The 16,614-nt window shown below is 44.4% G+C and overlaps 1 protein-coding gene across 1 annotated transcript; it reads right to left on the minus strand.

Annotated features, from left to right (window-relative positions):
- Positions 1-9,828: 9,828 nt before the first annotated feature.
- Positions 9,829-16,227, minus strand: ESX1 (ESX homeobox 1). The gene is made up of 4 exons (XM_019955542.2): positions 16,050-16,227; positions 15,439-15,856; positions 14,272-14,317; positions 9,829-10,316 (listed from the first exon to the last, which is right to left on the minus strand). The coding sequence occupies exons 1-4, from the start codon at positions 16,111-16,113 to the stop codon at positions 9,987-9,989; spliced, it is 858 nt and encodes a 285-aa protein (XP_019811101.2). The 5' UTR covers positions 16,114-16,227; the 3' UTR covers positions 9,829-9,986.
- Between the last annotated feature and the right edge of the window lie 387 nt (positions 16,228-16,614).

Genomic DNA, 16,614 nt, shown 5'->3' on the forward strand with positions numbered 1-16,614 from the left:
CCTATGGAATTCATTGGACATCCCTGGAAAGTTCTTCAGGATAAAATGAGGATATAGAACCACCTTGGGTGTTTTTTTTTTCCCCGAGGTGCTGCGGCTGGGGACCTGGGCTAGGGCAATCACAGGGTAGTAGGGCTCCCTCTCTGTGCTGACCTTCCTTCTTTCCTCGTGAATATTTCCATCCTGGTGAGATCCCTTGAGGTGATCATTTGAGTTAAAGGAATGTGGAGATGAGAGGAAAGGAGAAAGAGGGGCTCCCTTATTTTACTTTGTGATGAGTATGAAAGGAGTTATTAAGGACTGATCTGCATATTAACCTGAGTTCTGTTTTTCCTTTCTTTCTTTTTTTTTTTTATAAAGCCCAGCTGGCCAGGGCCACCTCCTTGTGCCCACTGGCTACCTCCCAGAGACACTACCCAGCTTCCAGTGCCCACTGACTCCCCAGCTCCCTGCCCCCCAGCAATAGCTCAGAGCTCAGCCATGGACACACATCACCAAGGCCTCTTTTTCCACTCCCGACTTCAAAGCATCTTTTGCTTCATCTCTGTCTCTCTCTTTCAAGGGGAATTGTTCAGACTATTCCTTAATCTCTACTCTGCCCCCTGTTTTTTTTTTTTTTTTTTTCCCTAAACCAAGATTCTTGGGCCAAGAATAGAAAATCGGGTTCCAGCTCTGCACTTCTCAGAGAAGCATTAGTTTTTTTCTGGGGGCTGTGCTTCAGAAGGTTCCAGGTGTATCAATTATCCTGCCCATGCCTGGATGCCACCTCTGCAATCATTTCTGTCCCCTTGTGTGTGAAGCACAACTTAGCATGCTTTCAGAGGGAGTCTTTTGTATTCCTAGAGTCTAAAAATATTTGCATGTAAATGTTGGGAATCCAGACAGTCTCCTTAAGATCTACGCTTTGCACGGGGAGGCATACAAACCATTGGGGTGCATTTGAAAATTAAATTTATACTGTTGCACTTTGGATCCCTGCCCCAGAGCATTGGGGTGACATCTGAGAAGGAGAGAGTGTGACATGGATCAAGGCAAAGCACAAATAACCACATTTCAAAATGAATACTAATTGCATAATGACAGTTTCCAAACTATTAGCCTACTTTACAAAAAAAGTTAATTCAACACAAGCCCAGAACTGGCTGTGGCTTACGTGTTGTGCTGCCAGTTGGCAGGCACAGTTTCGCCAGGGGATTGGGGGAAATGAAGGTTATTGTAGTGGAAGCACACTTGGCCTTTTGTGAGGAGGGTACAAACTGCATCACTCTCTCAAGGTCCTACTGTTCCGTGTTCAAGAGTGGACATCAGGATACTGCATACTTTCAGGGGAGGTTGCTTACTTTTCCTAGAGGTAAAATGGCCCAGTGCCAAAGCTTGGGAAGGAGACTTGAGTTCATAGTCCCTTGAAGGAAAAGAGTTCTGTGCAGAAAGAGGTGATGAGCATGGAGGAGGTGAACCTGGACTTGCGTGTGCTGCCCTTGGCCAGGAAATCCTGGGCCCGGGGCAGGCTGTGGCCACCCAGAGGCTGACCTTCTCCAGCATGAACTGTGCATGCTACCCAAGGTGGGCCACTCCACTGCTCTGGGGGCCTGTGTTTCCTCATATGCAAAATGAAGGGAGTGGACTAGATGACAGTGAAACTCCCTCCAGTTCAGAGAGAATACCAGGGTCCCTTCCTCTTAGCTGAATGTCCTTCAGAAGAAAAGTGCTCAGTTGGGAAGAGGGGCATGGAATGACTGTCATCACTGTCTTTTTAAAAATGTATATGTATTTTTAGTTGGAGTATAATTGCTTTACAATATTGTGTTGGTTTCTGCCATATATCAAAATGAATCAGCCATAGGTATACATATGTCCTCTCCTTCCTAAATCTCCCTCCCACTTCCCACCCCATCCCATCCCTCTAGGTTGTCACAGAACACGAGATTTGAGCTCTCTGCATCATACAGCAAATTTCCACTGACTAATTTTACATATATTAATATATGTCTTTCAATGCTGCTGCTGCTAAGTCACTTCAGTTGTGTCCGACTCTGTGCAACCCCATAGACAGCAGCCCACCAGGCTCCTCCATCCCTGGGACTCTCCAGGCAAGAACACTGGAATGGGTTGCCACTTCCTTCTCCAATGCATGGATGCATGCTAAGTCGCTTCAGTCATGTCTGACTCTGTGCGACCCCATAGACAGCAGCCCACCAGGCTCCTCTGTCTACAGGATTCTCCAGGCAAGAACACTGTTGTAGGTTGCCAGTTCCTTCTCCAATGCATGACAGTGAAAAGTGAAAGTGAAGTCGCTCAGATGTGTCTAACTCTTCTTGACCCCATGGACTGCAGCCTACCAGACTCCTCGGTCCATGGGATTTTCCAGGCAAGAGTACTGGAGTGGGATGCCATTGCCTTCTCTGTCTTTCAATGCTACTATCTCAGTTTGTCCCACCCTCACCTTGCCTCACCCCCACTACCGTCTCCAAAGTCTGTTCTCTCTATCTGTGTCTGCATTGCTGTCCTGCAAATAGGTTCATCAGTACCATCTTTCTAGCTTCCATATGTATGCTGCTGCTGCTGCTAAGTTGCTTCAGTCGTGTCCGACTCTGTGTGGCCCCATAGACGGCAGCCCACCAGGCTCCCCCGTCCCTGGGTTTCTCCAGGCAAGAACACTGTTGTGGGTTGCCATTTCCTTCTTCAATGCATGAAAGTGAAAAGTGAAAGTGAAGTCGCTCAGTCGTGTCCGACCCTCATCGACTCCATGGACTGCAGCCTACCAGGCTCTTCTGTCCATGGGATTTTCCAGGCAAGAGTACTGGAGTTGGGTGCCATTGCCTTCTCCGATATGTATGCTAGATATACATTAATATACATTGCTTGTCTTTCTCTTTCTGACTTACTTCACTTTGTATAATAGGCTCTAGATTTATCCACCTTATTAGAAATGAGTCAAATGCATTCCTTTTAATGGCTGAGTACTATTCTATTGTGTATATATACCACAACATCTTTATCCATTCAACTGTTGATGGACATCTAGGTTGCTTCCATGTCCTATCTATCGTAAATAGTGCTGTAATGAACATTGGGGTACATGTTTCAATTACGGTTTTCTCAGGGTATATGCCCAGTTGTGGCATAGCTGGGTTATATGGTAGTTTTATTCTTAGTTTTTAAAGAAATCTCTATATTATTCTCTGTAGTGGCTGAATCAATCTGCATTTCCACCAAGAGTGCAAGAGGGTTCCCTTTTTTCCACACCCTTTCCAGCATTTATTGTTTGTAGATTTATTGATGATGGCCATTCTGACTGGTGAAGGTGATAACTCGTTGTAGTTTTGATATGCATTTCTCTGATAATGAGTGATGTTGAGCATCTTTTCATATGTTTATTAGCCAGCCATCTGTATGTCTTCTTTGGAGAAATGTCTGTTTAGGTATTCTGCCCAATTTTTGATTGGGGTGTTTCTCTGGTATTGAGCTTCATAAGCTGCTTGCATACTTTGGAGATTAATCCTTTGTCAGTTGTTTCTTTGCTGTTATTTTCTCCCATTCTGAGGATTGTCTTTTCACCTTATTTATAAAAAACTACCAATGATATTTTTCACAGAACTGGAACAAAAAATTTCACAATTTGTATGGAAACACAAAAGACCCTGAATAGTCAAAGTAATCTTGAGAAAGAAGAATGGAGCTGGAGGAATCAACCTTCCTGACTTCAAACTATACTACAAAGCTATAGTCATCAAGACAAAATATGGTAGTGGCACAAAAACAGAAATACAGACCAATGGAACAAGATAGAAAGCCCAGAGATAAACCTGCACACCTATGGGTAGCTTATCTTTGACAAAGGAAGCAAGGATATACAATGGAGAAAAGATAGTCTCTTCAACAAGTGGTGCTGGGAAAATTGGACAGCTATGTGCAAACAAATGAAATTAGAACACTTCCTAACACTGTACACAAAAATAAATTCAAAATGAATTAAAGACCTAATGTAAGACCGGAAAGTATAAACCTCTTAGAGGAAAACATAGGCAGAACACTCTTTGACATAAATCACAACAAGATCCTCCATGACCCACCTCCCAGAGTAATGGAAATAAAAACAAAAATAAACAAATGGGTCCAATTAAACTAAAAGCTTTGGCACAGTGAAGGAAACTATAAACATCACTGTCTTTTGACTGCAGGACTTGTGAATGTTTGTCTCATTTGCCAAATTAATGTGACCTTGTGTGGATGTATATTAAAAGAAAATGAGAAAGTATCCGCTAAGAAGAGGAACTGTCTGAGGTAAGGGTTCATTCTCTTTGGGATGTTCTCTTCCCTTGACTAGTTGGGAAGGAGCATGAGGAAAACCTCAAATGAATCCCCAAATGATAATTTTGTGCAGCATTCTTAGGAAGGAGGTATGTGATGAGGGTTACATTGTGACATGATTTGCCTCCAGCAAGTGTCCGTCCACTCAAGGTTTGAGAATCCCTGTCTATGTACCAGTTCATTTTTTCTGTATTTTATTAGACATTTTTTAAATTTGTTTTTTAATTGGAGGAAAATTGCTTTACAATGCAGTGTTGGTTTCTGCTGTACAACAGCGTGAATCAGCCATACACACACACACACACACACACACACACACACACACACATATGTATCTGGAGATTCCCAGGTGGCCCAGCTGGTAAAGAATCTGCCTGCATTGCAAGAGACCTGGGTTTGATCCCTGGGTTGGGAAGATCTCCTGGAGGAAGGCATGGCCACCCACTCCAGTATTCTTGCCTGGAGAATCCCCATGGTCAGAGGAACCCTTCGGGCTACAGTCCATGGGGTCCCAAAGAGTCAGACACAACTGAGTGACTAAGCACAGCACAGCATATATATATATATATATATATATATATATATATATATATATATATATATGTATATCCCCTCCCTCTTGAGTCTCCCTGCCCTCTCCTATCCCGTCCCTCTAGGTTATCACAGAGTGCCAAGCTGGGCTCCCTGTGTTATATAGCAGCTTCCCGCTAGCTATCTATTTTATACATGGTAGTATACATATGTACCACTTTATACCAATTTCTCCACTTCCATCAATAGAAGGCTCTGGGTTACAGGACTCAAATTAGACAAAGTAGGATCTACCAATCAGAAAATACAGGGAAGAATTCTTGTATTTTACATGATCATTTTACTTTCAGGTTTTCATCAATTCTGAGAGTCATACTGGCACTAAATGTCTGAGTGGGAAAACAGAATATACATATGTGCTCAGAGCATGCCCACTTTAGGCATATTACCCTATGTTAGGAATTCAAGCTAAGGCCCAATTGTTCTTTTGAAAACAATTTAGATTAAACTCTGTTCTCCTTTAAAAAAATGCACTCACAGCAATGTTAACTCTTTGTTGAAAAAGGCAGTTTTCACACCAATCTCAAGGAAGATCCTTGTATTCTCAACCAAATAATTATTCCTAGTCTTTCCCTACTGTGCCCACTTTCCCTAAGTACTTGTAGTCTGAAGGATGGCTGAGATTTTGATTCTTAGGCTCTACCAAGTTGGACCTCCAAGGTTTTGACTAGATTTGTTTGAAACAAGATCCAGTTTACATAAATCTAATTCTAATTTTAAAAAAAACACAAACTTTCTTTTCCCACAAATATCTCATACCTTCTCCCTGCTTAATTTGACCATGAAAATGACTATTGTGGAAGTTGTCATGTGTTTATCAGTGTGAAATAACTTTAGAAAGAGCACATCCAGAATTATTACTGTAAAATGCTGAAACTCTTACACATCTTTTGAGATTATGTTTTTAAAACTTGTCAGCCCGGGGCTTCCCTGGTGACTCAGTGGTAAAGAATCTGCCTGCCAATGTGGGAGACACAGGTTCGATACTTGAATTGGGAGGATCCCCCATGCTACAGAGAAATTAAGCCCTGTGCCACAACTATTGGGCTTGTTCTCTAGAGCCCAGGAGCCTTAACTACTGAGCCCCTGTGCTGCAACTACTGAAACCCGCCTGCCCTAGACCCCATACTCCGCACAACAGAAGCCACCACAATGAGAAGCCTGTGCACCACAAAAGAGTAGCCCCCTGCTCTCTGCAACTAGAGAAAAGCCTGTGCAGCAATGAAAAACCAGCACAGCCAAAAATAAAGAAATAAAATTATTTTAAAAAACCTGTCAGCCAAAGCTGCCACCTTTATAGGTCTTTACATACCATCTGTCTCAGGTAAATGAAATGATTAGCCCATAGTCAATTTCTAATAATTTTTAATACATCAAAATAATTTCATTGCAAGTGGATTCTTTACAGTCTGAGCTACCAGGGAAGCCCCTTTCTTATATTAGGATAAGTAATTTCTGATCTATGCTTTGGAGATTTTTGAAATGCACTTAAGAGGATGTTCTTTGTGAGATTATTTTAAAAGACCTCTCCTTTTTAAAACCTAGACTGAGGGGAACCTATCATACCCAGAAACATTTTGCATATTCCTCTGCCCCCATCCCACCATTCTTCTTTAAATCATCTGGCACCTGGAAGAAATATATATGTTTTTTAAAATAGTATATTTGTCTTTTGAAGACCTCTGCTTATGGGAATAGGTATTTACTTTTTTGCTTCTTCCAGGCAGACTGAGATGAAAAAATGTCCTGTCTGTTTGTCAGACTGGATCTGAGAGTGAACTGTAGGATTTGTACCCTGGGTACTATTTGAGTCTTGGGATGGCAAGGCTCTATGGGGTCCTGGAGCTTTGATTTTTACAGACCCTGTAGTTCCAAGAGGACTTAAAGCATTGAGGAACCTGTTGTTTAACAAGAAGAAAAGGGGGCAAAAATGAGAAATGAAGATGGTTGTTTCAAAATCATTGGGTGAAGATGGCAATGGGCATGCACTGTCACATCCTGGATGTCCCTCACTCCGAACAGGGGCTGGGGCCTCTACAGTAGCGATGACCTCCTTGCTGCAGGAGTCTCACATTTGATACAACCCCTTTACTGATGTTTGGTATCTGTATGTGTGAAGGGAAGGAAGAAAGGAATGAAAAGTATTGGACAAGTCAAGAAACACCTGGAGTAACAGGCAAATTTGGCCTTGGACTATGGAATGAAGCAGGGCAAAGACTAATAGAGTTTTGCCAAGAAAATGCACTGGTCATAACAAACACCCTCTTCCAACAACACAAGAGAAGACTCTATACATGGACATCACCAGATGGTCAACACCGAAATCAGACTGATTATATTCTTTGCAGCCAAAGATGGAGAAGCTCCATACAGTCAACAAAAACAAGACCAGGAGCTGACTGGGGCTCAGACCATGAACTCCTTATTGCCAAATTCAGACTTAAATTGAAGAAAGTAGGGAAAACCACTAGACCATTCAGGTATGACCTAAATCAAATCCCTTATGATTATACAGTGGAAGTGAGAAACAGATTTAAGGGCCTAGATCTGATAGGTAGAGTGCCTGATGAACTATGGAATGAGGTTCCTGATATTGTACAGGAGACAGGGATCAAGACCATCCCCATGGAAAAGAAATGCAAAAAAGCAAAATGACTGTTTGGGGAGGCCTTACAAATATCTGTGAAAAGAAGAGAAGCGAAAAGGAAAGGAGAAAAGGAAAGATATAAACATCTGAATGCAGAGTTCCAAAGAATAGCAAGGAGAGATAAGAAAGCCTTCTTCAGTGATCAATGCAAAGAAATAGAGGAAAACAACAGAATGGGAAAGACTAGGGATCTCTTCAAGAAAATCAGAGATACCAAAGTAACATTTCATGCAAAGATGGGCTCGATAAAGGACAGAAATGGTATGGACCTAACAGAAGCAGAAGATATTAAGAAGAGATGGCAAGAATACACAGAAGAACTGTACAAAAAAGATCTTCACGATCCAGATAATCTCCATGCTCTGATTATCACGGGACTCGTTTTTTAAAGAAGTGATTTTTTTTTTTTTTTTTTTTTGCCACGCTAAGCGGCTTGTGGGAATCTTCTGATCTTACTTCCCCGACCAGGAGTGGAACCTGTGCCCGCTACAGTGGCAGCACGGAGTCAACCACTGGACGGCCAGGGAAGTCCCAAAGAAGTGATTCTTATAACATGAAGGACGTTAAAACGTCCTGGGACACCTGCAAATACTTCTTGGCCGAAGAACCAGAGTCTTCATTCGTGGCTTGGCCCCTTTTAATTTATTTGACACATCCGTAGGGAAAACAGATCAGTAGTATAATTCTAGATAAATGGAGGGAGAGAAGAGGAGCGGAAATGGTAGTGGGGAATGCCTGCACTTCTGCCAGGTATACAGTACCGCCCCGGAATTAGGCGCGCTTTAGGCGCCTGCAAAGCGGGGTTCCTTAAGATGCGCAGCAACCTAACACAGCAAATGTTGCCTGCGCCAGGAGCTGGTGGAAGGGGCCCGTGCAGCACAGGCATTCTTGGATACACTAAGCACTCGGCAGGCTTTTACACTTGAACTCTGTCGTGGGTTCATTACTAAAAATCTGAAGTCATTGGAGCTTTCATAAGAGGCGTGTGGGACATCCTGCAGCTTGCATCTGAGCACCTGGACTATGTTGCAAACTCAAACAGTAAACTCCAGCTCCCGAAATGCACAGTGGGATCTGATTTCAAAAACCCCGTGCAAAAAAAAAAAAAAAAAAAAAAAAAAAACCCACGGGCAAACAGCCTCCAAGCTTATCATTTCGTCCTAACCACTAGCCAGATTCTTGGACTTTGCGGATTTTGCGCGCGAATGGAGCAGAATCATATAGTCCCATCCATTCCTCCAACTTCTGCTCAGAGCCCAATGCAAGAATAACTTCACCCTACTTTGCTTGGTTTGCTGGGGGTTCCGCGTCGTCCCTACCCCTACCTCTCCACCTTTTCCTCTGGGAAAACAAACCGAGTGGCATTGGTGAATTGCGCGAGGGTTGGGCGGACGAAGCCAAAGTTTTATCCACCCCACCCCTGACCCCAAATGGCTCTCGCAATCCAGCACAGCCCCTTCCTCCAACCAGACATTTCGTCCAAGTTGGAAGCAGTCGATGAAACTACAAGTTGGAGTCATGGTTCCCGGAACAAGAGTATCCACTACCAGCACCACTCTCACGTGCACTCGCCCTAGTTTACTTCCACGCCCTGGTCCCAACCGCAGACCCGTGGGGCCACACCTACCCCCACGAGAGGCAACGTGAAACCTACTAGGGGGCGTCTGACTCCAGCGGGTACATTTTGAACTCGCAGAAGGCAACAAAACCTCTATATAAGGCACAAGAATAGCAAGAATACACAGAATGTCTTACTCTGTGACTCCATGCACTGTAGCCTGCCAGGCTTCTCTGTCCATGGCTATTGAGCTCCTTTAATAGAAGATGTCCCCATCTGAAAACACACTGTACCTCACTAACGGCTCATACCTTCCCATCCTGCATATGTACACACTCCCAAAGGGGAAGGGTACGGATGGAGTTGGGGGGAGAACATGTGGTCAGTGTAAACCCGCTACAGGCACTGGGAGGACTCTGATGTGCATAACCTATTATAGTGACTTAGACCCATTACATTATGGAAGGAAGCATCTTTGACCTTCTGTTTGAATTGCATTGTCAAGAGTCGGACACAACTGAGCAACTTCACTTTCACTTTTCACTTTCATGCATTGGAGAAGGCAATGGCAACCCACTCCAGTGTTCTTGCCTGGAGAATCCCAGGGACCGGGGAGCCTGGTGGGCTGCCATCTATGGGGTCGCACAGACTCGGACACGACTGAAGCGACTTAGCAGCAGCAGCAGCAATTCCCATACACACACCCACTTAGCCCATTTGACACAATCGATATATTCCTTATTTTATCTTTATTGGAAACGTCATGTGCCCTCCCGAAACAACTGGCACTCATTTTACACATTTAACATGTTTCTTATTTTTTGTGCACAACTTATATGTAGCAGAAACACCCTTTGGAAAACTGCATGAATAACATATTCAGAAACGGGGGCCTACAAAATGACCGATAGGGGCCCATGCCAAACCTACAGGGGCCATAGCATAGTGAGGCACAGGCACCGGCTGTGGGAAAGGCATCCTCCATGGCCTGGGTGGCAGAGGTGCGGGCAGCACAGGTGGTGGGGGTACCCCAGGGGGCAGGCCTGGACGTGGCACTGCAGGAACATATCTCCATCCAGGCTGGAATACATGATAGGGCCCATTAAAGAATACCCCCATAGGGTGGCCCAAGGCAGCAGGGTGCACATTTCTAAACATCAATGCCCTCTGGTATCTTCTCCATTTGGCCCTTCGGTTTTGAAACCAAACCTTCAATCAGAGGGAAAAAAAGAGATGGCTTTAGTATACTGAACAGTTAATGTCATACTAGAAAACACCCACCATGCAAATCTGCCATTGAGATTTTACACTGCCGCAGCAGAAGCTATTTCCTTATTGCTAAACTCTGTTAGGAAAGTAAACAGCTCACGTCCCTCAGTTAATCCTTAGTGAGCCAAGCCTAGTCCAGACTTTGGCACATTGAATTGTCTGTCATTTTTAACATTCCTTAATGAATTTTTTTCAAGTCTTAGATGCAGGCCTAATTGATGAATTGCACCGGGTCCCTGCTGTTAATGTCCATGCCTGGGAGCAGATGCTATGTCAATGGAGGCTCGATCATGGGAGGCCCAGGGACTTTGTGTGGCTTGTCTTGCTTGTTGCTTCAGCAACAACGAGAGTTGCTTAAGTCCTGGTCACTGACTTGATATTTTAGCTGTTAGTGTTAAGGAAATTTTAGCTTAACTAAACCAAAATTCACTAAACCCCAAATCCTTTTCTGCAGATAAGATACTAAGTACTCTGTTGTCATCACTGTCAATTTTGCATGCTCCAATCTGCCCTACCCTCCAAACCTTCCTGGGTTCAGGACAAGGGCAGCTTATTTGGTTCTAGCTTCAGTTTCAGGATGCCAGACAAGAGCCACTGTTTACCCACAGTGTTAGGGTACCCGAGGTCCTGCCAGCTCTACTCCTTAACCAGGAGACCCCAATCCTATCACTCATCCCTAAGGCAGGAAGGTCTAATCATGTCCAGTCCTGTGGGGACAAGGGTCACAAAAGAGGCTCCTCTCTAAATGCTTACCAATCATTAACAAACAAACAAGTTATCAATTAGACTTTACTTTTCTATTAGCATAGCAAGTGATGGGGTTTACCCTGTATTTAATTATTTTGGACCTTCCCAAACTGCAAGTTTTAAGCTGTCTTTTCTCTCTCCCATTTTAGGATTAGGTGTCCTTCTACTACATGCAAATATAGTCTGAAGAAGGCCACTGTAATAAAGCTCATTCTTGAGGGATTCAAATGTACCTGGGGTCTAATCTCCCTAAACATAGCCAAAATCTCATGGATGGCAAATTTTAGTATGGGCCAATATTAGGTCCATATTCTCAATACTGGTTTCATTAAGCAGATCTGTCATACTTGCACAAGATGGGTAGGGGAAGCATCTATTAAGTTTCTTGGGGGAAATCATGCTGCAGTATTTGGAAATATACAAGAACATTATATTTTTCCTTACTTGTGTTTTCTGGCTCATGTTCCCTTCAGAAATCCATTGAGAGGACTATGTAAACCGAAGGATGAGGAAAAACAATTCAGCAAACTTTTCATCTGGGCTTACCTTGTCTGTCAGATTCGTTTTGAGACCAGGCCTGAAGTTGGTCCAGCCCGTGGCATTAGGATGCCAGCATCCGGTGGTCTGCTTTTCTGCACACCACTGACAGATGCACAGTGTATTTCCATCACTGTGCTCACATATGTTGTTGTTTAATGGCTAAGTCATGTCTCATTCAGAGAAGGCAATGGCACCCCACTCCAGTACTCTTGCCTGGAGAGTCCCATGGATGGAGGAGCCTGGTGGGCTGCAGTCCATGGGGTCGCTAAGTGTCTGACACGACTGAGTGACTTCACTTTCACTTTTCACTTTCATGCACTGGAGAAGAAAATGGCAACCCACTCCAGTGTTCTTGCCTGGAGAATCCCAGGGACGGGGGAGCCTGGTGGGCTGCTGTCTCTGGGGTCGCACAGACTCGGACACGACTGAAGCGACGTAGCAGCAGCAGCAGCATGTCTGACTCTTTTGTGATTCCATGGACTATAGCCCACCAAGCTCCTCTGTCCATGGGATTTTCCTGGCAAGAATACTGGAGTGTGTTGCCATTTCCTTTGCCAGGGATCTTCCCAATCCAGGGATCGAACCCAACTATCGGCTTTTTATGGCTGAGCCACCAGCGAAGCCCTGAACTCACACTCGTGCTATAGGGCAAAACAACTAAGCCATCTGATATATGTGTATATATAGATATACATATATATCCATACATATATATTCATACATATTTATACATATATTCATACATATATATCTAATCCATATATATATGTCTATATCCATACATATAGGAGAAGGCAATGGCAACCCACTCCAGTACTCTTGCCTGGAAAATCCCACAGGTGGAGGAGCCTGGTGGGCTGCAGTCCATGGGGTCGCTAAGTGTCCGACACGACTGAGTGACTTCACTTTCACTTTTAACTTTCATGCATTGGAGAAGGAAATGGCAACCCACTCCAGTGTTCTTGCCTGGAGAATCCCAGGGTCGGGGGAGCCTGGTGGGCTGCCGTTTATGGGGTTGTACAGAGTTGGACATGACTGAAGCGACTTAGCAGTAGCAGCAGCAACAGCATCCATATGTATATATATATCCATATATATTTTTGAGGGGGGCAAACAAATATTTCTTTGATATAACTATGGTGATCTATACTTTACTAAAAGTGACTGAAATAGTCACCTTTTGACTTCATCATCTACAGATTTGTAATCACTGCCTGAATAAATGAAAAAAGTACTTTAAATTAACACAGGTGAGAATTTGGCCTGAAATGAGATCACCCTCATAAAATCCACCTTTTTAAAACAATATCAGCAAAAAGGATCAACAAAATCTTAGATGTTAAAAATTCAAGGGAATATTCACTTATGCATTATTAGTTTCATAAAGTTGAATTTGACTCTTCTCTAACCTTTCACCCCTTCTTAGGTCAGGGAAACTTTATTCAAAATTATTCTTTCTCTTTTTTGGATTCATTTTTTTTCCTGGTTAGAAATAATATTTATTATTCTCTCCCACCATGTACAGATTACTTTTCAGAAACATGAACGTATTATCCATGTCTTCATCAATAACAGTTTGTAGAAAATAAACTTAATTCATATCTTGTTAACAATATAGTTCTATCATTTTTTTGAAACAATAGCCATTTTATTTTTCCATGTTAGTTCAAGAATAGCTTCAAGTTTTACATTTCAGATCAAACCAAGACAATCTTTGTTTCTAGGTAATTGCCTGACAGAGCCCCCCTCCCACCCCCTAAAAAATTCTATACCCTGAGTGATAAACTCTTCTTGTACATTCAGCAAACTTTATATTGGAAAAGAAAAAGAATAATTGAGATAGGTACTTACTCTCATGCACAGTAATAAATCTAGCTGAGCTTCTACTCCTTCATTTTTAAGGATGATTTTCCAAAGCTTGCAAACTTTTCCCCATTACTACCATAACTGCAATATTTTAGCAATGTTTTCAGGCTGACATCAAAGTCCTCCAAAAAAAAAAACCACTAGAATTTAAGACTGCCACCTGCCACCTCTACACTACTTCGCAAAAACACTTAAAAAACAGCAGCAAGAGGATTAGGCACTGGGATTTGGAACTTTAAGCCACCCCCTTGACAGTTTCAGTTTAACTAAACATATGTTAGTTACTCATGTACTATGCTCTGTGTTTGAATTATTCCCTCACACCAATGTCTAATATTTGTAATTCACTCCTTTAGCTAAGACCTTATGCCCAGGTTTTAAGTATTTTAAATAACTGAGTACAGTTGATCTTTCTTATAACCTAGCTTTTCAGAGTACTAAAGTGAATGCTTCCCAGGTGAGACTGAGCCCCAGTAGAGTCACATAGAAATATTCCTTTAGGGAATACTAACAGCCTCCCTAAAGGATGCCAGTGTTAGAAGATGAACTTTATTTACTGGAAAAAAAACCTCTGTGTGTGTGTGTGTTTAGAGAGGAGAGAGGTCTGTGTTCTACTTTTTTCCCTGTGTGTGTTTGTATGGAAAAAACAACAAAGCACACCAAATTGAGAGTTTTCAGGACAAAATGTAAAGCATGTTTTAGAATGGCTGCCCGGCCAATCTTAAAATTAAGATTTACTAACCTGCACTCTTCTTTCAGCCAAATTCAGACGTCTTGCAATGTCCTCTCTGATGGGGGAAAAGTGCAAATTCAGTATTTGGAATTTTGGATAAAATATATCATTTACATTTCTGTAAATTAAAATTTTCTGTAATACGGTTTATGGTTTTCTTAGGGTCTTCCCGTGGACAACTCACCCATTAATTAAAATATAAAAAGGGAATACATATTAAAATTCCTGGTAATGTGCCTGTTACTTCAAAATGATTCAATTAATTTTTCCATTTGTGCAACAGCAGAGAACTAACTTGAAAATCTTTTCACTTTTACGGAGATCCCTCCGTAAAAATAACTAAAATGACAATCCCCTCCTTCCCCCGCAAAAAAATTGGCATTTTAAACCCAAGTATTTCTGTTTACTGTAAAAGGGAGCGGTGAACTCTCATGGAGAAACTTCAAGCCATATCAGCCAAGCAATCAAGGGTGAAGGACGTATACAATGGAACCATTAAGGGCGCCCATAAACCTCACACCGATTCGTCCTGATGCCCCATTCCTATGGGGACAGAATAGGCCTTCCCCTTCGTACTCTATGGAGAAGGAAATGGTAACCCACTCCAGCATTCTTGCCTGGAGAATCCCACTGACAGAGGAGCCTGGCGGGCTACACCCCACGGGGTCGCTGAGTCCAACACGACTGAGCAACAACCACTTCGTACTCTAGGGGGCTCCGGCCCGGGCTTTTTAACGGTCAAAGCCTGGAAACAGCGCTCCACGTGGCAGGGCCGAGAGACCAGGGTGAGCGCTAGGAGGCGCTCTCCTCGTGCACAAAATTTAAACGGCGTGGAAAAAGCGGAGTAATCACGATAAAGTTTTACTGCAATATTTAAAATATAAAAATGCATGCAAAACCCCACGATGAGCAAATTACCAAGATTTTAAATTAAATAAATATTAATCTGCCCTGCTTTACTTGTTCCACCCTAGTCCCGCCCCTCTCTTGCACCCCTGCAAGCTCTGCAGGGTTTGGCCCAACCTCCACGAGCTAGGCAGACCCGGCGCCCTCGAGCCTCCAAAGTGGCTTTTGGCCCGGGAGAGGAGGGGGAAGGGTACTGGGAAAGAACCTAAGGCGTCCTGGAAGGCGCGCGGGCCAGCGAAGAACTGGGCGTCTCCGGAGCCAGCCACTTACCGTGCAAACACGTCGGGGTACTGAACGCGGCGGAAAACTCGTTCCAGCTCCAGCAGCTGCAACTGGGTGAAAACGGTACGGCAGCGGCGCGGCTTTACTGCCGCATTCTGGGGCCCCTGGACGGCCTGGGGGCCCGGCTCCTCCTGCTGCGGCGGGGGCTCAATATCGCCGCCGTTGCCCTCACGGTTTTCGTCGCCCGCACGGTTTTCGTCGCCCGCACGGTTTTCGTCGCCTGCACGGTTTTCGTCGCCCGCACGGTTTTCGTTGCCCTCGCGGTTTTCGTCGTCCAGGAGGTTGGAGTCGGCCTCGCCAAAGTAGTTTGCGGCTGCGGCTGCAGCTGCTTCCCCGGGCTCAGGTGAGGACCGAGTTTCATCTTCCACTCCGTTTAAAACCTCTGAGATCAGGGTAGGCTCCACATCTGGAAAAAGAGGAAAGCAAAAGGGAGAGACTGGGGCAGGCGGGCTTGGAGCCCACGGTGCGCGGGCTGGAGGGGGTCGGGGCCGTGTTGGAGGAGGAGCTGCTATGCAGTATCCCGTCCACCCGCCCTTCCCAGGGAAACTTCCTTTTCTGGGATTTGCTGAAGCACCTGCCATCGCCGTCTAGGCACTAACCATGCAGTTCGTCCTCGCCGATTCCCAAGTTGTGGAATCCTATGTCAAAGTGGCTGCTGTCCATGCTTTGCTGTCGATGAAAGACTGCGCTTCTGCAGACTCTGCGCTGGGGGTGAGGCGATCCGAGGATCTGGGCTCGAGTTGGGACCAGCGGTCTCGAGCTGTGCTCTTCTGGCGCCGGGACCTCTTCTGGCGCAGATGCTGGGGCTTGCGCGCCTTATATAGCGGTTTTGTTGCCTTCCGCGAGTTCAAAATGTACCCGCCGGAGTCAGACGCCCCCTAGTAGGTTTCACGTTGCCTCTCGTGGGGGTAGGTGTGGCCCCACGGGTCTGCGGTTGGGGCCAGGGCGTGGAAGTAAACTAGGGCGAGTGCACGTGAGAGTGGTGCTGGTAGTGGATACTCTTGTTCGGGGAACCATGACTCCAACTTGTAGTTTCATCGACTGCTTCCAACTTGGACGAAATGTCTGGTTGGAGGAAGGGGCTGTGCTGGATTGGGAGAGCCATTTGGGGTCAGGGGTGGGGTGGATAAAACTTTGGCTTCGTCCGCCCAACCCTCGCGCAAT

The sequence above is a fragment of the Bos indicus genome, chromosome X (assembly GCF_029378745.1).
Source record: "Bos indicus isolate NIAB-ARS_2022 breed Sahiwal x Tharparkar chromosome X, NIAB-ARS_B.indTharparkar_mat_pri_1.0, whole genome shotgun sequence".
NCBI lineage: Eukaryota > Metazoa > Chordata > Mammalia > Artiodactyla > Bovidae > Bos > Bos indicus.